The sequence below is a fragment of the Ambystoma mexicanum genome, chromosome 1p, assembly GCF_040938575.1.
Source record: "Ambystoma mexicanum isolate Mex_15411 chromosome 1p, UKY_AmexF1_1, whole genome shotgun sequence".
In the NCBI taxonomy this organism is placed as follows: domain Eukaryota; kingdom Metazoa; phylum Chordata; class Amphibia; order Caudata; family Ambystomatidae; genus Ambystoma; species Ambystoma mexicanum.
The window spans coordinates 1077396714-1077419650 of record NC_090921.1 but is presented as its reverse complement, the minus strand read 5'-3'; the positions used below and the strand labels follow the sequence as shown (position 1 = coordinate 1077419650).

At 42.6% G+C, this 22937-nt stretch overlaps 1 protein-coding gene across 2 annotated transcripts in view; it reads left to right on the top strand.

The window, feature by feature from the left end:
* Window positions 1-22937, top strand: part of PRCC (proline rich mitotic checkpoint control factor) — a 433632-nt gene that overhangs the window by 175199 nt on the left and 235496 nt on the right. For both annotated transcript variants that reach the window (XM_069604586.1, XM_069604588.1), the window contains exon 4: window positions 6660-6758. In XM_069604586.1, the coding sequence (XP_069460687.1) occupies window positions 6660-6758 (99 nt within the window). The remainder of the gene's footprint in view (window positions 1-6659; window positions 6759-22937) is intronic.

The window sequence follows — 22937 nt, the reverse complement described above, 5'->3', positions numbered from 1 at the left end:
ACCTGAGCAAGGGCGTATGGCGTGTTTTAGGTGTAGACTGCGCAGCTTTCTGTCTAGTGCTAAGGCTGCTGCGTGTGACATTACTATCTGTGTTGGATGACGTGCTTGATAGGGTTGGGCAAAGAATTCTAGACGAAACCCGCTTGCTGTGTCCCTGATGCAGGCATCTCCTGATGAGTCCCAAGCTTGCGCGAAGAGAGCTATCCTCCCTCCTATCGGTGTTTGCGGGAATCTCTGGGTGGGAGCATTCAGCTTTGAGCTTAGCCCTGACCTCCTTCTCCAGGGGCCGACAGTCTTGCATTAATATGTTCCATAGCCCTGGATGACGGCACCCAGTCTGGTCACCTGGGGTGAATCAAATCTTCTGCAACAAACATTCCCTCATGAGCAGAATGTTCGCTGGTTGGCTGTTTGGGAATGGGGGCTGCCGCGTTCCTAGAGGTGGTGGGGTCTTGACCCTGCATCTTCATTTTCCTCTGAGGATTGGGGAGTCTGATTGTTATTGCGGTCCTCCCCCTTATTCTCCTCGTCATCTGTGCCCTGATGATTCTCCTCCAGACTCGAGGGTCTAGCATTTGCATTATTCTCCTCAGGGTGAGAGGACCTAGGATCGGAAGGGTTCTACTTCCTGGTCAGAAAGGCTTTCTTGAGCCTGGAGAAGGCATCTGTGATGGCGGTTGTGGCTTGTTCTGGCTGACTTGGGGTGGGTTTTTGTGGGTAGGGGGGTCAAAGGGTCCTCTTTACTCAGTGTACTTGCCCCATCAGAAGTGTTTATTCTCGGAGTTCTCTTTCTCCCTTGTGGGGCCACTGCCTTCAGGTGTGTCTCAATGTTATCCAAGCATTGTTGGATGGGCATCAGCATGTCTGACACAGCTTTCTTGATAGTGATCTCCACTGAGGATCCCAGCACTTTTTTAAATTGTCTGCCATAGCCACATTATCTATCTCATATACTACTTCTCCTCCTCCGACCACTCCTGATCAGATTGGAGAGAGTGTTGAGCTACCATGTATGTTAAGAGATATTTGCCTGTTCTTCTTTTTTTTGTTTTTGAATCTGTCAGTGGGTAAACAATTTAGCCTTCTCCAGTCCCACTTTTCTTTTAATTTATTTTTGGATTCATCCGTAAATATTGGCAGAAGGATAGAGAACACTGTACAATCTTATGTGTGAGCCCTCTACTCGATTACGCGTTTCGGCTCCCACAAGCCTTTATCAAATCAGGGCTACATTCATTATTCAAACCAGAATTTTTTGTTCATAAAACACATAATATAATAGGCAAATGCATGATTCAGTTGCACACATTGTATATACATTAATTTGTTACAAAACATATAGCACATTGTCATTCGACAGAGAAACAGGGGTTGGTGAAAGGGAGGATTGAGTGGGTTGAGAATATTCAAAAACAAAGTCATCATATCAACCATAATCATATCGTGTTCAATTAATAATCATAAGAAAAACAAAATAAAATTGTTTCAAAAAACGAGGAAACGGGGAAATGGAAAAAACAAAAAGAAAAGCCCATTAGTTCCAGTTACTACAAAGACGAATCACTGAGTATAATGCTGTATTTCAAATAGAGTACATGCCTGGGGCTTACCCAGTAGCAGAAAAATCCGTACGAACATTGTCTGAAACACAGTTATAGGGACAAATCCCAAGGTAGATATTCTGTAAACACAAAAATTAAACATTGACCTGTATTAGTGGGATTGTGAGAAGGCCATTATAGTTTCTTACATAGCAACATCTAGTTGCGCTTTCACGAATTTTCCAACCTGCATTGCGCCTTTCTATCTCAATAAAAACCGACCTCGCCTTCGCGAGTGTATGACTACCAAAATATAAAGTTACATTCAATGGTATGCTCGTATCATTTACCAAAAAATGGACCTCGCCTTCACAGGTGTTAAAAATGTAACATCACACTATGCCGTTATATCTAATTCATACAGACATATATTGAAGATGAATCTCGCCTTCGCGAGTATTTAATTACAATACGAATGCGTGCCGCTTAGTCGAACTGCATCCTCACAAAAAACCGTGCTCATTAAAAAGGTAAAAGAAACTCACTATTCTGCTCTGTAGTCTTTCGCGTCGGCTGCTCGAATGTTAGATGCAGCCGGCGCCATTTTGAAAAATCTAAATAGTATCGTTGTCACGGCAACTTTAGCACCCGTTGCTGCGGCAACCTGGCTCAGTGCCTTGCAATGACCCAAATTAAAGGGGAAGTTACCCTAAAGCGCTTGGACAACGAAGAAATGCCTTTATACAAATTCATTCAATGCCTTTCAGCTCGAAAAATTGGGAAAATGCATTACTACTGTTATTAAATACATATATTGTTTAAATGACATCCTAAAATATCAATGTGGAGAGAAAAAGATTTATTTACATTATACCTGAAGGACGCAAACCATGTATAAGACAAAAAACCATCCCTAAAAAAAACTGGAATAATTGAAGACACATTATTCGTAAATACATGTAACAAAAAACCCCTTGGCCTTCCATATCCCAAAATACATGGCCAAAAATACTGGACATGATTCCAAACAGTAAAAACGATTCAACAACAAGAAAACACTAAAACACAGAGTAACCAGAATTCTATAGGAAGGAAGCCATCTCATTGTCATTGTTCAAACCTGTTTTGGTGGAATTAAAAAAACAAATTATGCGTGCTTCCGACTGCCGCAATGCCTTCAATCTATCTCCTCCTCGTTTGCTCAAGGTAACTTGTTTTAAACCAATGAATCTAATATCAGATTTATTTTGCAACTGATGGCAATTCTGCCAGTGATCCGATAGTGGCAACGAAGTGTCTTGGCTGCCGTATTGTAATTACTCGCGAAGGCGAGATTCATCTTGAAACTGCGTTTCAGACAATGTTCGTACGGATTTTTCTGCTACTGGGTAAGCCCCAGGCATGTACTCTATTTGAAATACAGCATTATACTCAGTGATTCGTCTTTGTAGTAACTGGAACTAATGGGCTTTTCTTTTTGTTTTTTCCATTTTCCCGTTTCCTCGTTTTTTGAAACAATTTCATTTTGTTTTTCTTATGATTATTAATTGAACACGATATGATTATGGTTGATATGATGACTTTGTTTTTGAATATTCTCAACCCACTCAATCCTCCCTTTCACCAACCCCTGTTTCTCTGTCTAATGACAATGTGCTATATGTTTTGTAACAAATTAATGTATATACAATGTGTGCAACTGAATCATGCATTTGCCGATTATATTATGTTTTATGAATAAAAAATTCTGGTTTGAATAATGAATGTAGCCCTGATTTGATAAAGGCTCGTGGGAGCCGAAACGCGTAATCGAGTAGAGGGCTCGCACATAAGATTGTGCAAACAGATTGTGCCATTAAACAATCCAACTCTACACTGGCGCGGAGTCCTGGAGTTTTTTTTTCATGTTTTCTGTTATTTGTGTGGACGGTATGGGCTTAGTATCCGTCCAAATCCAGTGACCTGCGACTATTTGGATGACAACAATATCCTAACTAATGCTTTTTCAATAATCAATTTACATAAGGGATTGGAAGGAGTCGCCTGCTGGAGCAACTTCAAACAAAATAAGCCCCATTTTTCTTGTAGAGAACACTGTAAGCAGTGTTTCCGGTGCTTGTTGCATGTTAAAAAGTCAAAGGAAATACGCTGGCGAGGGCTGTCACTGATGCGGTGTGCTTCGCGCGGCCTACTGCTTCCCACAGAGATGGAAAATACGTGGAGGGAGGAGCGCGAGCGAACGGCAATCCAAACAAATCATGCTGACGCATGAAAACAGTCACCGGAGGCTTCACATGCGACGGCGAGCCTCCGTTAGTGAAATGGAAGTCCTCTGACACCTGCTGAGGGAACAGCTGGTGTCGGAAAGGAGAGGAGAGGAGAAAAAAGACAGCAAGTGTTAGGCGGCGCTGCAATATAAAAGCTATTACTGAGGTAACAAATAGACAGCAGTGCAGTCGAGTGACTGGAAACAATAAATTATCGCTAACGCTGCAGATAAATCGCACAAAGCAATATTAGTATGTAATGAAATTCCCACTTATCTCTTGCTGTGAGCAGCAAAGACAGAGGCAGTGGATCAGTGCTAGCTCCTATTTGGAGGGACTGCCTACATCTCATTGGATGCTTTAGTCACATGTTCTGTGACCAGTTATGAACTTGGCTAAGCCTCCTGGGAAACTGAGTTTTCTTCCCAATGACTTTATTTCATGGACTAGAGTTGTTTTACATATTTAAATGTTTTTTGCACCTTTCATGTTTCTATGTAATATCAAACTCTGGTGCATATATCTTGCTGCTGAGCTTTTCTCTATGATTCTAAGGAAAGAAAAAGAAGCATAATGGGAACCTCCGGTCTTGACATAGAATCCACTGGGTTCATAACATTACGTTTTCTTACAAATCGCAGTTCTTGGTTTTCCTCTTGTTTGACAACAAAATTATATACAACTTTGTTTGTTCTTTGTTTTGTTAGGATACCTGCATATTCTCCTGCCAGGTGGTTGCTCCTTAGTCAAATAACAGTTCTTGGACCAATTCTGACTTGCTGGTTATTCTTATGTTTCATAATTTGTCCTTGCCTGGTATGTTTCCTTAACAGGACTTTCCTTGTGCGCTTGTACCCAACTGGTGTACTCTCCTGCAGGCTTTCTTGGAATCACACTCCTGTATTTGCCTGTATACTCTCCTGCCAGGGCTTCTTGGAAACATATACCTGTAACTGCCTGGTATACTCTCCTGCCAGGGCTTTCCACTTGTGTTCCTATGCTCACACTTCCACTCTTGATAGTTGACCCCATTAGCCTCATTATCTAATAAATGTGTTTGTTGTATGCTGCTCTGTTGGAGTTTCTCATACGCAAACATCGTACGTACTCACAAACTTCAAAGTGTTTGTTCTTTAGAAGATGCACTTTCTCTGGTTTTGGTAAACGGCTTTCTTTCTCTCTGTTCTGTCTGGATTAATTATTAAAATTTGGTATGGTTGCCAATACAGCCTGGTGTCCCCTTTGTCCCAACGTGGACTCACCGGCTCTTCGTGGTGTTCTTTATTTCTCCTGCAGCCCGCCGTTAAGTCTTCGAGTGCTTTCTTCCTTGAGACCAATCTCTTTCTGCGTCCCTTCTTTCCGTGGCTCCAGCTGGTCTCGTCTCCTTTGTAATTGGGTATTTAAACACCTCTTAATACCCATAGGTTTCCAAGCGTGGACCGTGGATCAAACCTGTGTTGCTCCACGTCGTCTTGCTTCAGAGGCGAGTGTGTTGCCCCTGAGCTATCCTCCCGTTCTTTGCACAGGTCTCCGGTAGGAGAAATGCTGCTTCCCGACACCAGCAAATTCCCAGTAGCCCTGCACTGGCTTCTGGCATTCCCACCATGTGCCGTCTTCTCTGCACAGCCTTCAGCTTCTGAACCGTTTGGCTCCACTGACCTTCTTCCAGCCAGTCAATCACACAGAGAAGAGCAGTACACTCCCACCAGCAGTTGCGCTGACTTTCTTGCAGCCCTGATTTAAATGTCCCAGGCAGCTGTGTGCTTGCAGCAACTAGACTGCTGCTTGTGCTCGGGGCTTCTCTTGTTCTGCATTCCTCCACTCCTCCTCCTCCTCCTCTTCTTCGTCGCAGTGTTGAGGTGGTTATGTGAACAGTCGTTTTGGCAACTTGCATGAACATGTTTGAATGTCCATAATGGGTTTTAATGGCAAGACAGTCATGGAGAATTGGTATGTGGCATTATGGCAGATGATTTTAGCCAGTTTACAAGGCAAGTATGTATTTGAGAGCTGCTCTATAGGTTGTATCAAAAAGGATTCACTACTCCATGGAGGGAATAGAGAAGGAGTTACAATAGGTCATTAGTGTTGCAAATGGGAGGTTTATCCTGCAAGGGAAAGGGGAAACCATGTCTCGGCCACTGATAAACCATCACCCCCTATAGGAAGTTGTCTCCCACCCTGTGATCCTCCCTCGTGTAGCCACCCCCAGTGTCAGGATCGGGTAACAACTCCCGTCCCCTGGCCACATGGGAGAAGGTCTGTACTCAGAAAGGAGTGATGATACCATCAGATTCATCATAGTGCTGAAAAATAGATGTTGAAAGGAAAGAAACAGTCTTAATATCACACGAGTAAGAATTATGAAGGCTTACTCTGGCCTGAAGAGGGTTGTTGGAGCTTTATCACTCTGTCGCCTCCACAGCTCCTCTTTACCTGACCTGACTCCATTTGTCTGTGAGGTAGGGGAGAGGCACAGGGAGCACCTTAGAGGTTGAGGCAGATTATGGAGGGTGGACTGGATGCAAACAGTATCAAATGCTGTGGAATGCAACGCTTAACTCGGTGGAACCCTTCCTCCTCTCTAAATGTAGTGGTTGATTGCTTCGACCACCATTCAACAAAAAACAAAAATTGTGATTTCTGCTGTTGTATGGTTGCTTTGTGAGGTTTAAGTCGAGATCTGGATCAGTAGAACTGAAAGATATGGGTTCTACTTTCAACTAATTAACATTATTTCAGTATGCATACGATGACGGGTTTTTCTCAATGTTGAATTTTGTAAAAATCCATCAAATACTAAAATATTCCTATGCTTGTTCATAATTAACCCTTGCTTCTCTTTTGACAGGAGTATTACACTGCAGGGTATTATCCAGAATCCGATCAAGCTGCAGCATCACCAACTGAAAGCAATGAGGAGCCATCATCTTTTATTGATGATGAAGCGGTAAGAGTATTATATTTTGACACAAGGGTATCTTGTCCTTGGCTAAGTGATGGATCATAAAGTCACACTTGTTAACTTGCCACATCTCTCGGGGTAGATGAATATCCAATTCTGTTTTTCTTTACATTTTTGGCCTTGCAGTGTTTCTTTCCTATTGGAAGTACTGAATTTTGAAGTCCTATAATGAAAAGGCAATGGGCCTGGATGAGCGCATTCGGAAGTGTGATCGGAAGTGTTAGAGGAAGGCTGCTTTGCTGCTGGTCTCCCTGTGTGTGGACAGTGCCGCTCCACGATTACCTGCTGGGTTACTTGGATTACGTGCTTTGCCAACTGGCTACATTGTCGCGGTGAACTCTGCCCCAGCGTGCTCCTCCCTCTGTTGCCTCACTTCCCATATCCCTGGAATGCATGCGTGTAATCGAGAAGTGCAATTGGAAGTGTTGGAGGAAGGCTGCTTCGCTGCGGCATGAGCAGTAGTGTTAATCATTATGCAAGTGTTTTTCCTGTGAATGTTGTTGCTGTTAACATCTAGAGTAGGTAAAGATATATATTATTACTATGATCTTTTTTTTGATTGTAGCATCCTTCGTGAGGTTTATGCAGTCTCATTTGCATTCCTTGCAATCAAACATGTCGCTTTGCACTGTTGTCATGAGCGTCGGCCACATCAAAAGGTTGTTCACCGAAGTTGGCTCCCATGATTCTTTCTGCCAGGAAAGAGAAAAAGGCACCAGAAATTTTAAAAAGCAAGCCTGCAAATGTAGATATCTGTGATTTCTGTCAAGTTTGATCTGAGATTGGTTCCACTTTGTCCGAAACGGACTGTTTTATTACCCCTTCTGATACTGTTGGTCCTGAATCTTTTTTGACCCAGTTAAACAATGTGCAGGTTCCAACGGTATGTCTTGATACTATATCCGATTCAATATTCTTAGCGAGCGAGAAAGATGCTGCAATAACAGTAATTGCCCAAGATTTAAATGGACTGTGGCAAGTACCTTGTTATCAACCGACTCCAATAAATGTCTCTCTCACGCCAGATGCATTTTTAGCAAAGGAGGTTGGTATTTTTGATATTCCGGACATTACTGTGGTGCCTATTGTTGGTTCTCTAGCAGCTGATATGTGTTTTCCTTTTCAGGTTGGTGCGCCTGACGCGAACAACGATTTGCATTTTCCCCCTCACTTAATGGCACCTGCCCGCCTCACTATTCTCGTTCTTTATCTCAATCTCCAGACATATTTGAAATTTCTAAACAAGACTCTCTAGACCTGTTTCTTATTTGTCCTACCACCTCGTAAGAGCGGCATACCGCATAGTGGATAACAAACTCCATACCTTAACCATGAATTGCCTAAGACACAGCTTCCCCTTTTAGGAATAACCTTAATGGCGATGCATATGACCATAGGTCTCTAGTTAAACTGTTTGACACACTAGATTGCAAAATTACGAAGCAATCACAACAAATCGATCAGATTATGCCATGGATGTGTGAATTACAGAAAAACGAGAGGAAAGAACTGAATGTTATCTCATAATAACAATGATTCCAGGTTGTGCTTCCCAAACGAAACATAAGCCCCTTGAAGAATGTAAGCAATTCAGTTGAAAACTCACGGTTATCACTTCCATCCATTGCACACATAATACGACCTGAGGCGGTTGCCAGCGTAGAGCAAACCCCAAACATAGACCGTTCTCTTGAATGTATTGATTCCCAAATGTTGCTAACTCATGCTAGCAAATTGAGGCCTCAACCGCTGATTTCACATTAGGTTTTCAATTTGCAACATGCAAATCGCAAAATAGACGTATGCAAGAATCAAGTGCAGTAACTAAAAAGAAATCCAAAAATGAAAAAGCAAGTAAGCCCTAGTCTACATCACAAGTCAAACAATTCATACAAAAAATGAATGCGCCAAAAACACGCAATATAATTGCTAGTACAGCAGTGCTCACTAAATATAAAAATGACTTGTAGTATAAACCAGGGCAGTCGGCCCAAAATGAAACTGCCTAGTAGTTACCAACCTTTGGATGATTTGGTGACTGCCATTGAAGATAATCGGAGAACTAGCAGGGTTAACCTGTTAGTGACTGAAAAGAATTCTAAAGAAAACATTCGATCTCAAGGAAAAAATGTTGATCAAGTTATAGAAACAGTCTTGAGTGAAACTCTTTTGCCCCAAATAAGGGCTGAGATTCAAAAGTCCACTTGAAGACTTTTTGTTAACAAAAGTACAACATCAGATTCCTGTTGAAGTTCATAATGTAGCATCAATGGAGGTTCTTGGAAGTGGGTTCACTCATGAAGAACATCAAGCATATAAATAATCCATCAGTTGTAACATCGCTAAATGTGGAGATTCATGTCCGCAAGCACAAGGTCTAGAATTGAACACCAACATTGAATCTAATCTTATTAATACTTCTAAAACGAAAAATAATACAAATCATTACCATCGACTGATAATGAAGTGTCGTCCATTACCATTCTCTACCTATGATCTATGTCGTACTAACATTCTAGGTATATTTGCTGAACTACATCAGCTAGAGGATATCACCTCATCAGATATTGATCAGGTGGAATTCTTGAATGAAGAGGACTTGTCAATAGTGAGACTTTGGATACGCTTGGGTGTGGTGCGAAACACTATTTGGCAGGCCAAAATGGAACTATTTAGACTGGGCGTTGTGGTAGCACAGGATCCGATGGTATATAACCATCCCTCTACCAAAGGATTGCATAATGATTCTGCCAAATGTCCACAATATCGAAGATTTAGTGAAGAGATGCATTCTCTTTCTCTAAATCACACAAATAAATGTAAGTCTACAGCAGAGCAATGGAGTACAAGTGACAAACAGTAGCAAGTTGACATAAATGCAGACAAAATAATAGCATTATCAAGCTGGAACACACAAGGTCATCTTCATTTGTGTATTGAGAGTGCGGGTTCAATTGACTTGTTTGATATATTAGTCTTTCAAGAAACATGGTTGGTTGAGCAGCCAATCTGGGAAAATCATAATATCAACTTAATTCCAGCATCAGTCAAGAATAAAGGTCGTCCAACTTCAGGCCTTATGGTAGTCACCAAAAACAATATAGGTCTGAATCTACAATCTTGAGCATCACCTAACCCACATTTACACATGGTTAAAATGTATTACCCTGGTGGTGTGATTGCCTTAATTAACATACAGAAACCCTGCTGTTTTAACTGATCTTAGATTCTTTAATGATCTTGAACTACTAAATGTAATAAGTGTAGCAATGTTTATCTAGCACTAAGAAGAAGAAGAAGAAAAATGCAGTTTGATATATGGACATACCTTATGGATAAGTCAGCTGCATATGCTGAATGTATCTATCAAAGGTGATGTTCCCCCTGCTGTCTCCTGGTGCAGAGGAAAGTGAATACAATATAGATTACATTTATGTTGATTCTGGAACCTATTCTAAAATTGAGAAATTTGAAGTGGTCAAGCAGAATGCTCATACTTAAATGCCATTTGCAAATGACGGTCTTACAGACCATACAAAGGCGTTACACCAAATGTTTACAAGTTAACAATGCTAGAACTCATTTTTTTCTGGAATGATAGATCATTGAATCTTCTTAATGAAAATATAATTGAAATTCAAACTAAAACTACTGATTTTAATATATCTGATAAGTACATTAATGCTCTGCAAATATTCGAAATGTACTCCACTTTGAATACAGGGAATAATTACAAGAAAAAACATGCATTTAATTTAGAGGTACAAGAATGAAAAAGGGATTTGAGAATGCATAAAAAACTAGTGCTGTTGAGATCTTATGAAAGAGCTGACCTACTAAGATCCCTAAAATGTAAATATAATAATTGGCGACGCTCCAAAAAAATACAACTTTATCAGACAGATGGCGAGTTGATGCTAAAAGCCATCTTTGAGGAAAATTCTGCGCAAATATGGGAATTTCTAAATTTGGCAAATCAACATTACACAACTCCCTGTACAAATTAATGGAGTTACAAATGAACAGTGGATCCAGTATTCTACTCATCTCTGATTGTCCTGTCGCCACTGGGAGTTGCTATTCTGTAGCTCTTATTTTCACTTATCAGTTGAAGAGGACAACGTTTTACACTACCTAATTAAATCAAGTCATTCCAGAGGCCTTGGCCCAGATGGCCTGCATAATAGAATGTTTAAACAACATCCCCAGGCGTGGGAAACGGTTCTCTGTAATATATTCCAACATGTCCTTACTACTAGAAGAATCCCAGACTCATGGTGTCATTCAATAATTGTTCCCATTTTCAAGAAGGGTGATCAACCGTGTCTTGCTAATTACCGACTGATTGCCCTTCTTGATGCTCCTGGTAAGATCTTCTCTAGATTCATTCTCAGAAACTTCAATCAGTGGACAATTAAAAATCAACAAAGAAATTGTTTTCAGACTGGCTTCGTGGCCGGCTTAGGTACGTCAATGAATTTATTCACCATCGCAGCCATTCAACATCATTTTACCTCTGGACAACCTCTCTACATGGCCTTTGTAGATTTCCAGGCCGCGTTTGATTCGGTTCCGATCTTATTTGAGTAACTGAGAAGAGCGGATTGCCCCTTGAGCCTCATTGCATTAATTGAGGCCCTTCATACAAACACTAAGATCTAAGATCCAAGTAAGAACTTCTATGAAGGGCAACATGACCCCACTGATTAGAACTTATCGAGGGCTGAGGCAGGGATGTATACTTGCCTCGGCTCTCATTAATTTCTTCTTTTCAGACATGAGTGATGGCTATAGGGATATTGACAGTGATTGCCCCCAAGATCAATGATCAACAAATTCGGCTTTATTTTATGCGGACAACCTTGTTTTGATGTCAAAGGCACCTAAGGTCCTCAACGTCTTTTAGATGCCTTGTCCTATGTTGACCAAAACTTGTTGACAATCATTTTGAATAAAAAAAAATTGTGATATGCAACAATAACGAGCAAACTGAAAGACGTAAGAAATGGTTGCCTACAGAGTACATCTTTGGAGATTGTACAACAGTACACATACTTGGGAGTAGTACTTGGTAATGTCAGGAACGACAAATTATATTTTACGAAACTTGAGACAAAATTAACCACAGGCATAACCTAATCGGTCATTATTCAAGCAAAATATGGGAAATGTTCACTTAATCCTGTCGTTACATTTTATAGACGGTAGGTTACACCGATATTGTATGGGGCGGAAACAAAGCCCATATTTACTGAAATGACGCTGCAGAAATTTGAAGGCAAATGCTGGCGGCGCTTGTTAGTTTTACCAAACTGTGTCCCAGTTGTGTGAATCCGTTATGAACTGGGTTTGAATTCCCTGTATTTCAGAAACCTATGTCAAGTAATTTCCTTATTTAGAAAATGTCTGGCACCTGATTCAAACATTGTTGCTAATCATTTTGTCTAAGTACATGTTCACGACCACTCACGAGTTTGTCCAGAAGTGGATTGACCTAGTTATTCAGACCTTAGCTCAAGCGGAAATATTGCTTTAAATTCTTCTAGTGAATCCGAACAAGGCGAAAACCAAGCTGTTCCAATACTATTGGATTCGTACTAGAGATAAATGCCATAAGTATAAAAACTTTAAGGCAACCCATTTTGCGACAGAAAATACAGTATTGTTGAACCATATTTGCTTAAATCGCCCTCAGTTTCTCATAGGCATGAATTTCTACGGCTGAGATTTAATCTATGGTCTACAAGAGATATCCTAAATAGACGCGGGCAGATCTCTAACTGTGAAAATTTCTGTCAATTTTTGTCTGAATGTTGAGAACAAAGAAACCTTACATTTATTTATCGACTGTATTATGCTACATGATTTACGCACATTGCACTTTTAAAAACTGTTATGGGATTATCGAACAGTTACCTCTGATCAATTGTGGCAAATTCTATTTACGGGCCACTTGGCCGGATGTCGAATTGCTGTTCTCAACTTTTTGTATGCCCTGAAATTGATCTAATAGTCTTGCAAGTCATGACTGACAAAGGAACAACTGATATATATTGAGTGTCTATGTACATTTGCATTTTAATGATCTAATTTAAAATTCCAAGGTTTTTAATTCTTAAAATCACAAGATTGTTTTGTGTAGATTAAAAATGTTGTATTTTAAAGTCTATATATTGTAAAGTTGACTTATCAGTTGATTCAATAAAAAAAATAGAAAAAGAAATAAGGGACTGGGTGAGTTTCTCCCAAAAGGCAAATTACATGTTGGCATGTACGTAAGGCACCTTCTTATTTTGCCACAAACTTTCTAGGGTCATTACATATTTCTGGAGGTTCTGCCTGAGGTGTTTCAAGGGTGGCATGAGGTGGGCCTATCATTTCTGTTTTGTCTGGATTCATTGTTCGGTTGTTATCCTTCATTCATTAGCTTACTTGCATGAGGTAGTTGCTGAGTGTGGTAATGGAGTTTTCCTCACATGTATTTTTGCATATGACTGGAGTCCTCTGCATAGTCCTAACAAATGAGCCCATGTCCCTTTGTAGCCTGTTCCACAGTTTGGCCACCATAATGAAGAAGATGGAGCCTCTGCAAAATGTCCTGGTTCTTATTAGCACATTTCTGGATCTTTGATCTCTAGTTGGTTAGGAACGTGAGAATTTGCTTTAGATGATTTCTACTCCTTGACTTTGGAGCCCTCTGTGGGCGATGCAGACAGCCTTGCAGTGGCTGATGTCCTTGTAGTGGATTCCCTTTTAGACTGGTTGCTAGTGTAATGCTCTAAGAGCAGGTGTTATGTTTTCCTTTTGAGTCTGTGTAATAGTCTAGCTGCTGTGTTTTGGATTCATTATTATTCTTCTATGTCCTGTCCTTCCCCATACTATGGGGATGGAACCAGAGTCTTTTGCACCACAGGAGTGCCTCGCCCATTAACCTTTGAAATCGCACATGGACACTGTGTCTCGGCCCCATGAGCCATGCACTCTGGTGCCAACCATCAGTCCATTTTCTGGACTAGAATGGCTGCCTTCACCTTGGCACTTTTTTTTGGTGAACTTTCCCCTATTGTTTCTTTTTTAAATTGTTCTTCTCCAGCCTTCGGCTCCCCTGGCTCTTCCTTTGCATGTCTGTTTGTGGAGTTCTCCAGATGCGCATCTTGCAACCCCTTTTCTGGCGCTGGACAATGCTCTCACTCTCTGGGGTGCCTCGGTGCTGTGCACCGGTCTGATGCCTGTGTCGCTTGTGATGCGCTTACTCTGTTGCTTAAGTATTTTCTACGTCCCCCACATTTGAACAGTTCACTGATCAGAATTCTCGAATCAGCAGGGTTAGTTCACCCTTGTTGTCCTCGACACGCCAGCAGGTGGGGTGGGGGACCTCCTTTCTGGGGTATCCTATGCTGGGACGGGTGGGTCTTCTGTCCTCGCAACAAATTCTTAGGTCTTCTCACCATATCAGGCTTTACTTACTGGTACTTGCATTAAGGGGTAATTTAGCTCTAGTACTTAGTACAAGCCTGAATCCATTAGGGCTTCTTCCACCGTCTCTTATGCCAATGGTGCTCTGGTACCGGGCCTTAAAGTTTCAGGATAACTGGTGGCCCTTCCTCTGAAGGTTCAAGGCTTACAGAGCAAGTCCTCTGCGCTAACACTGAATTATCTCCCTAGAGTTCCATGGAACTTGGGCACCAGGGCTTTGCTCTAGACCAGAATATCCAGTGCACTCCTAAGGTAAAGCGTCATTGAACCCTGCACAAAATGACTGCCAGGCATGACAAGAAGGCAGAAACCGGTTTGCCTTCATGTGGCTCTTCATCTTACTACAGGACCCACTAGTGGGCTGCAATAACCATGCAACCGGATGGTAATGGTTCACCGCATACAGTCATTTTAATTTGTTTTAAAGGTAACAACAAAATATAAAGCAGACACATAATCACAGCACAGTATCGATAATACAAGAAATATAAAGGTCTAATAAGCAGCTGCATATTGGAAAAGAAAGCAAGAAAAAGAACAATCTAGGCAGAAGCATTGTCAATCACATCAACATGGCATGGTGTGAGACACATCTGGGAGTGGGTCAAGATAGTCCCCATTGTGTTTTTTGACGTCACGTTGCATTATCCCATCTGTTCCAAAGCTTTCTAAACTTGGACGGGCAACCTCTTGACCGATACACTCAGTCTTCCATTGATCTGCAGGAGTCTGTCCAACACCCATTTAGCAATCTTGGGTACCTCCTCCCCGCAATTTGATAGTAGTATTCCTTTTTGCCACTATCCACGCATTAGAATAGTTTCTCGTAATGAGAATAAGCTGTTTCTCCCCAGCGTTAGCTGCGGTTCTTCCGGTACTGGCTCAGACACCATTGTGAATATTTTGTGGATTACCCTTCTCCAAAACCTCTGAATCTTCAGCGAATGCCCATGGGGTGTGGTAAAATGTTCCCTGACCCACATGGCACCGCAAACAGTTGGGATCTGCCACCTGGCCCCACCTAAACATTTCTCGGGTATATATTTAATTGAAGGAGTCTGAACTGGGGCGGGACCGCAATCTGCTTGGTGGCAATTGTTTCTTCTGCCAGTCCTCTGCTGCAATAGTGCTTAGATAGCCCTCCCAATGTTTGCTGCAGTTTGGGAAGGGGTGTGCTGTGAAGCTGCAAAGATTCTGGTACAGGTTTGAGATTGCCTTCTTGACGAACAGGTCAGAATACGTACTGGTTTCTATAGGGGACTGTGCATTCATAGTTCCCATGGAACTGTGAACACATGGTGTCTGAATTGGGCCTAACAATGGACGTCGTCCTGTGTTCTGAAATTTGTTGCATTTCCTCAAAAGACCACAGGCACCCCTCCTTGAGAACGTCTCCCATTACTCTTATATGTTGTTCCCATGCCAGTGAGCTGTGAAGGTCAACTTCCCCGCGCTGGCAGATCCCAGTCACTCTCCTCTCTCTCTCCCCCAGGTACCGCCTGTTGCGAGACTGATGGACGACTAGCCCACCCCCACCCTTCAATGAAGTGTCTGTAAGGGATCTGCATATACCATGATGGCCTGTTCCAGTCTAATTAGTAGTTGCAGGGGGACCTGTTTGCCCATACATTTGCTACTGCCAACTGGACGTTCCAATAATCGTTCTGGAGATTTGGGAAACCGATCCCATCATCCCATACCGAGTTGTACAGGAGTCACAAGGCAATCCTCGGCTGGGAATTCTGCCACAACAGCTTTCTCTGGGCTCTCTCGATGGTCCGAAACTAACTATTAGAGTTTGTAACGGGGGTATTGTAGGGGACGTACAAGTATCTGGGCAGTGACCTCATTTTGAACATTGCTCCTCTGTCCAATAATGACCGGGGGAAGGGCCGACCAAAATGTGATGTCAGCAGAAAGTCAAGTTTGCATGTGAGAAAGATGGATGGATCCTGGCAAATATGAATACTTGGATATTTAAACGAGCCAACCGGGACCCGGAACACAGTTGTCCGGGATGATCCCAGTGCCCCCCTGTACAGGAAAAAGAATGGACTTATCCCCATTGACCTTGAGGCCGCTGTATTGTTGGTTCATAAGTTCCATGATCCATGCGCATGGCCAATAACACTCCCCGGCGTACAGCAGCAGGTCATCTGCATACAGTGAGACACTGCCTTCGTGACCCTTTGGTATGGATACAGCAGGTCCACAAGAAATAGTTGCTCCAGCAGCAACAGCTGTAGTTCAACCTCTGGAAACGATGGACAAGGTGATAAAGGTTAAACTACAGTTGTTGCAGCAACATTTTTGTGTGAACCGATCCCAGAACAAGCAACGGCTGAGTGAACTCTGGTAGCGAGCACAGAGATTACTTCTCCCCAAATTACCACCTTATTGCACTCCTAGAGCGTGCCAGGGCTTTCCACTGAAGCCGTGTTTAGATAGAAATATTCTGTGTTTTTCCTGCAACTTGCTAACCACTTTGGGAAGCCCAAAAAGTATGCATTCAACTGCCACGATGAGTGGCCATGCGTCTTATCAGGGCCCATTGATACCAGTAGCGGGGAGTGATCGGAGATGCCTCTTGGTAGCCGTTTGGCATCTATGATCCGAGGCGCTTCTGAGTAAGGGACAAGGAAATAGTCAATTCTTGAGAGGGAGAGGTTCGCCCCGGAATGTAAGGAGTACCCCCACTTCTGCGGGTTTTCCCTGCGCCACACATCCACCATGCCTTAAGCGCGAAGTTCTGACCTTCTCTGACCCCCTCTCCTATACCCCATCATGTTTGGGAGCCTGTCCCAAGCATAGTCCATCATATCATTAAAGTCCCCTCTACTAGACACCGGTTCACCTGGTGCTTTACGAACAGCCCTTGTTACTCATGCAGGACCTCGACCTTCAATGGTGGTGGGGAATACATATTTAGGAGACCCAGATACATCTCCCAGAGTGTTTAGATTACCAACATTTACCTTCCTCAAGCGGCATGGACCTTGGTGGAATTTGTAAAAGGTACGTGTTTTCGGATCAGCACCGTTACTCCCTTAGACCCCTTGTGAACAAAAAGGGAACCCCTTAGAGAAGCATCCGGAGCAGCTCTCCATCCCTAAACCAATAATGGGCCCTCACCCACTGACCACCCCCGTCACCCCCCCCATCTAGAATGTCACCCACTCTTTACATGATTGGTGCTCAGTTATTACCCTAGCCTCCCAGCGCTATCATCCCTGTTCCCTGTGGCTCCACCTGCCTGGTTCCTACTCAGTCTGTGCCATTGTCCCACCACCCACACTCCCCCTACAGACCCCCCCACCCCCCCGCCCGTTCCCACAACAATATCTGGGGGTCACTCCTTTCACAAGCAAGTCATGGCGGACCATCTGCGCCTCTGCCAACAAAGTGTTGGTACGACCATTCCGCTGCGCACCGACCATCCTGTTCTTCCATCCCTTTCACCACTCTCCAGCCTGCCTGATTGTGCCTTGTCCAGTCAGTCCCAAGCTTCTTGTTGTCTGTGAAAAATTGAGTACTTATCTACCATATCTTTAAGCTTGGTGGGGTAAAACCTCATATACTTGTAGCCCTTCTCTGTTTCCTGAGTCAAATGATCTGCGTGGTCTTTGCACCTCTTAAGTGAAATCTGGAAAGATAACTATTTCAGAGTTTCCCACCCTATGTACAGTGGTCCTCCAGGCATCTTGATGGATAGCATCCCTATCTCAAATTAAGTAGTTTGGCTACAATCGGTCGCATGGGTGCTCCTACCTGGGATTTATTACCAGCCACTCTGTGTGCTGTCCACACCAAAAATCACTTTGAAAGACCCTCTATCTTCAGTGTGAAGGTTGTGGGAAATAATCTATTCATAATGCCCGCTCGTGGACACACACCAAGAATGAGATACCGGCACTGCGCTATTTTGGCAGTCAAGGTTTATTCATTCAGAATTCGTTTAAACGGAGCAAAACAACAGCAAAGTTTTGTCTGTAACTCTGAGGTTATTCTGGAAACAAAACAACTTTTATACACTTGGTGTTACATTTCTTCATGAGTGGTATTAAATCACAAGCTAAACATGACCACCAAGTCCGGGTCTCAGGCTACTGTTAGTGCAGTTGCTATCTGGGTTATTTCCACTCATGGAGCCCGCTCCCAGAATAAATGCCTATCTGAGAAGCAAGTGGTGTTTTTTACTGCAAGGCAAGCATACTATGGTCGTGTGCTCAGAATGGCATGATTAGAGAGCTAGTGTTCACTTATCTTGCAGTGGCTATAATTACTTTGTTCACAATTTTCCACAATCGACCCTTTGAACATAAGTTCTATTATCTTAATGTAATATTTAGTGTAAGTATGTTGGTACGTTACATCTATGGTCAGCATACATCTAACATTCTCTTGCATAATAAACGCATTTGTGATGGATACTGAAGTTGTCTGCGGTCTGAGGCATGAGGCAAATATTTGGCACAAGGCAGGTATGCAGTTAATACAAAGACATACAAAAGGAAGAATGGCCAACAAAACAAAGATAATTGACACAAGCTTCCACCCTAATGTTGTCATTAGGTACCACAAGGATCCACCAATATCTAATGTGCCCGTAGGGACATGAGCTTGGTCAGCGATGTTCTGAACAAAAGTATTTTTCTCTATGATCCTTTCTCTACGATACTGCTGGATAGGAGTCCGGGTGGCATTGGAAACATGGATTACTGTACCAAACAGGGATGGTGCTACAAAATTATCTAGTAATAACCACCCACCTAACACACAAACACTCCTAACAGTGCTACATATATGAACCCCTTGGACCAATACCATTTTTATTGTTGTCTTTGACAGAAGCCTAGAGATGCACGGACCTTCTCTGGGTTGAAATAGCCATACACACATGGTTTGGCATAGCTTGTATATGGAGCAAAGCAAAACAACAAAAGGAAATTCCAGCCAGAGCTTAATTTCTCCTTGGAGTGCCTCTTTGTGCTACTGCACCCCTAAGTAGTCAATTAAAGTTGGCAGTCTTGACCGCCTGGCAGTTGTCCCTCCTGGAAAAGGATTCCTTATAGTTTCCTTGGTCGTAGATTGTACCTTGGCACCTCTACTGTTTCAGTAATGTCTTTTGGGCTAGCAGCAACAATGCAGTGTCTTAGCAGAAGGGGTGCTTTTAACACTGGACACGGCAGGCATTGGTGTGGATAGCCGAGAAGATGGTGGCCACTTTATATGTGAAGCATGGGCCCATTGCTTGCGGCCAGGACATTTCACAGCCGCCTGAGTTGCGAGCAATACCTGCACCAACCCTTTTTACCTGGGCTGCAGTCCTGATGATTGCTATAAGTTCTTTGTAAAGACCCAATCACCTGCCTGGATGCTGTCTACTGGCCCCTCCAATGGTGTTGGTAGACCATCTGCACCCTGTTTACAGAGAATGGACAGGTTTTTAGTTAACTCTTTACAGTAGTCGATTAACAATGGACATGGCACATTTTTCAGTATCTTTGGATTTGGCACGCCCCATACATTTGCCGGGCAGCCCATGACTACTTCATAAGGAGACAATCCAAAACCTGAGTGCATAACTCTTCTCATGAAGAATAATGCTAGTGGGAGTGCGCCTACCCACCCTAGGGTACTGCTAGGACATATCTTGGACAGCTTATTCTTTAAAGTGAGTTTGTTCTCCCCACCAATCCTGCTGCCTGGGGATGATAAATTGCATAGAATTTGTGCCGTACGCCTAATGCTTTACACACTAATTCCATTGTGGTATTAACAAAACGCACACCATTGTCGCTCCAGACAGTGTGAGGTAGTCCAAATTGGGCTAAATACGCTTTACGATTATTTTAGCAGTACTTGATGCATTATTCTCTTTTAAGGGGAATGCTTCTACCCATTTGCTAAACATGCGTACTATCACTAACACATTTCCCTTGCCATTGGCAATTCAATAAAAATCCACTTGTAACGCTTCAAATGGAAATTCAGGTGGCAGAAAATGTCCCTTTGGGGCTCCCTCACTCTTCCCAATGTTATAGGACGCACATACTAAACATTTTTTACAAAAAGCAACTGTGGCTGGTCTTGGCTTAGTGTTACTCCACACTGTAGTGAGCAAACTTGTACCTTCCTTCTGCACCTACATGAGCATAGGACAATATTAAAGTAAATACATATGTGGCAATTTCCATTTTCCCCTCATCTTGCGTGTCTAGCCAACAACCATCTACATATTTCGGAGTCTGTTTTCATTCCTCTAATTCTTGGGCAGTAGACTCAGACTGAATTCGTTTTACCATCTCTATAATGTTGTCAAATATCCCAGTGTCTTTTTTTCGTGCGTGGCAGACCTACCTAAGTGATACAGAAGACTGAGCAAGTTGCTTTGGCAGTCTGATCAGCAAAGGCATTGCCTTTTTCTATATCTACAATTGTTTTGGGGGCACTGCATTCAATGATGGGCAGTTTATTTGGTAATGTCAGGGCATTCAAAAAATAATGTTGTATTTTTGTGCCATGTGAAGTCAGAAAACCCTCTTTCAGCCCCTCGGCAACCAAAATTGTGTGCTACGCCAAAAGCATACTGGCTATCTGTTTACATGTCTACTGTAAGTCCTGTACTGAGCACACATGCTCTGGTAAGGTCAATCATTTCGGCTGCCTGGGCTGACTGCTGAGGATTCCTACAGGTTTCAACTATTGTTTTTAAAGTTGTAATGGCATATGCTGCTTTAGAGGTGCCATCTGGTAATTTAAAACAAGACCCATCTACATACAAAGTACCATGCGGCTGTTTGACAGGGACGTCCACCAGATACACCCGTCCCTACGTCTCTTCATCAGTGGTTAGTACACAATCGTGCATTTCAACAGAACCATCAGAAGCAAGCGGTAGCAGGGTGGTTGGATTCAGGGTATTACAACGCTGAATCGCAATGTGTGGTGCCAATAATATCAATTCCTACCTAGTAAGCCTGGCATTCGTTTAATGTTGGGTCTTGGTTTTGTTCATCAATATGTCTATTTTATGAGCGACTGAAAGAGTAACGGGGTGTCCTAACAATATGCATCTGCTTGTTTCATGGTGAATGCTGCAGCAGCAACACCTCCCAAACAGTTTGGTAATGTCTTTGCTAGTGGACCCGAAGTGGAAGAAAAATATGCACATGGCCTATGTTTACACCCTTGCAGTTGCTTTTGGTACAGTCCATGCACAGCCTTTGCTCTCATGCACAAACCGAGCAAAGGGTTCCGGAGTTCCCAAAGCAGGTGAGGTACAAAGTGCTGATTTTAGTACGTTAAAGCTTTCCTGGTGAGCAACAGTCCATGGCAATGGACTAGGAGTGTTGCTCGAGGTTAGTTCTAGCAATGGTGTAGCCAGGAGGGAAAAATTAGGGATCCACTGCCTACAGAATGTCACCCCTAGAAACCACCTGACTCCTTGCTGCATGGTTGGGACAGCTATTTTCATAATAGCTGGAAAGCGCTGAGGATGCAGGTGTCTCTCATCCTCTTCCCCTTTGACAATAGATGTCCCAAATAAGTGACCTGTGTCTTACAAAACTGCAACTTACTGGGAGATAATTTATGCTCAAGGGGTGCTAGTAACTGCAATAGTCGCACTGTGCAATCTGCACATTGTTCTTGGTTGTCAGCTGCTATCAAAAGATAGTCAACATATTGTAAAAGCACTGTATGAGTGGTTAGAGTGAACATGTCCAATTGTGTCTTTAAAGCTTGGCTATATATACTCGGACTTCGTGTATCCCTCCGGTATTCTTCAGAAAGTATACAATCGCCCTTCAACATTAAAAGCAAATGGGTAGTGACTGTCTTTGTGGATAGGAATGCTAAAAGTCATTTTTACGATCAATGACAGTAAAATATTCTGCTGATGGTGGAATCGTAGTAAAAAGGGAGATCATGTCAGTGACCACAGGGAACTGAGGAAATACGATCTTATTAATGGTGAGCAGATGAATTATAAGCCTCCACTCAGTAGGAGAATCTGTCTTTCCTTCACTTTGCTTCTGTATGGGTAGTATATGACTGTTACAGGGGCATCATTTCCTTTTAATATCCCCTTCATCAATAGGTCCTGTATTATTGATTTGATCCCTTCTAACCCTTCCTTTGCATTTTATATTGGGGTAATCTGGGTAACCACGCCCCTACCTTTACTCTGATTTTAATGGGCTCCACTACCATGCAGCCTACATCATTAGAGCCAGTGGCCCAAATAACTGGGTTAATTTTTTTAATGCTTGAGGTAATTCGTTAGCGGCAAAAACAAAGCACTTAGAGAAGGACTCTGCACAACACGTCAGATGTACTGGACTCTGCACAACACGTCAGATGTACTCCATCAGGCGAGCAATAAATGTTGGCATGCAAGCGCCTAAGTAGATCCATAGCCAACATGTTCAAAGCACATTTGTCCATAACCACCAATGGAGCCTTATAAGAGGTAGGACCAATGGTGACTAACACTGGTTCTGATATTGGACTTTGAATGGGTTAATTTGCGAAACCCACTGATGTATTCCATTCCCCTCTCCGGGAAAATTAATACATTGTTTCGTGAGATATCGATGTGTTGGATTCACTGGTGTCTAAAAGGAATGTAACGCCATTTCAACAAATGGTCTATTTGGATCTACAGGGATACACACACGTCCCTTA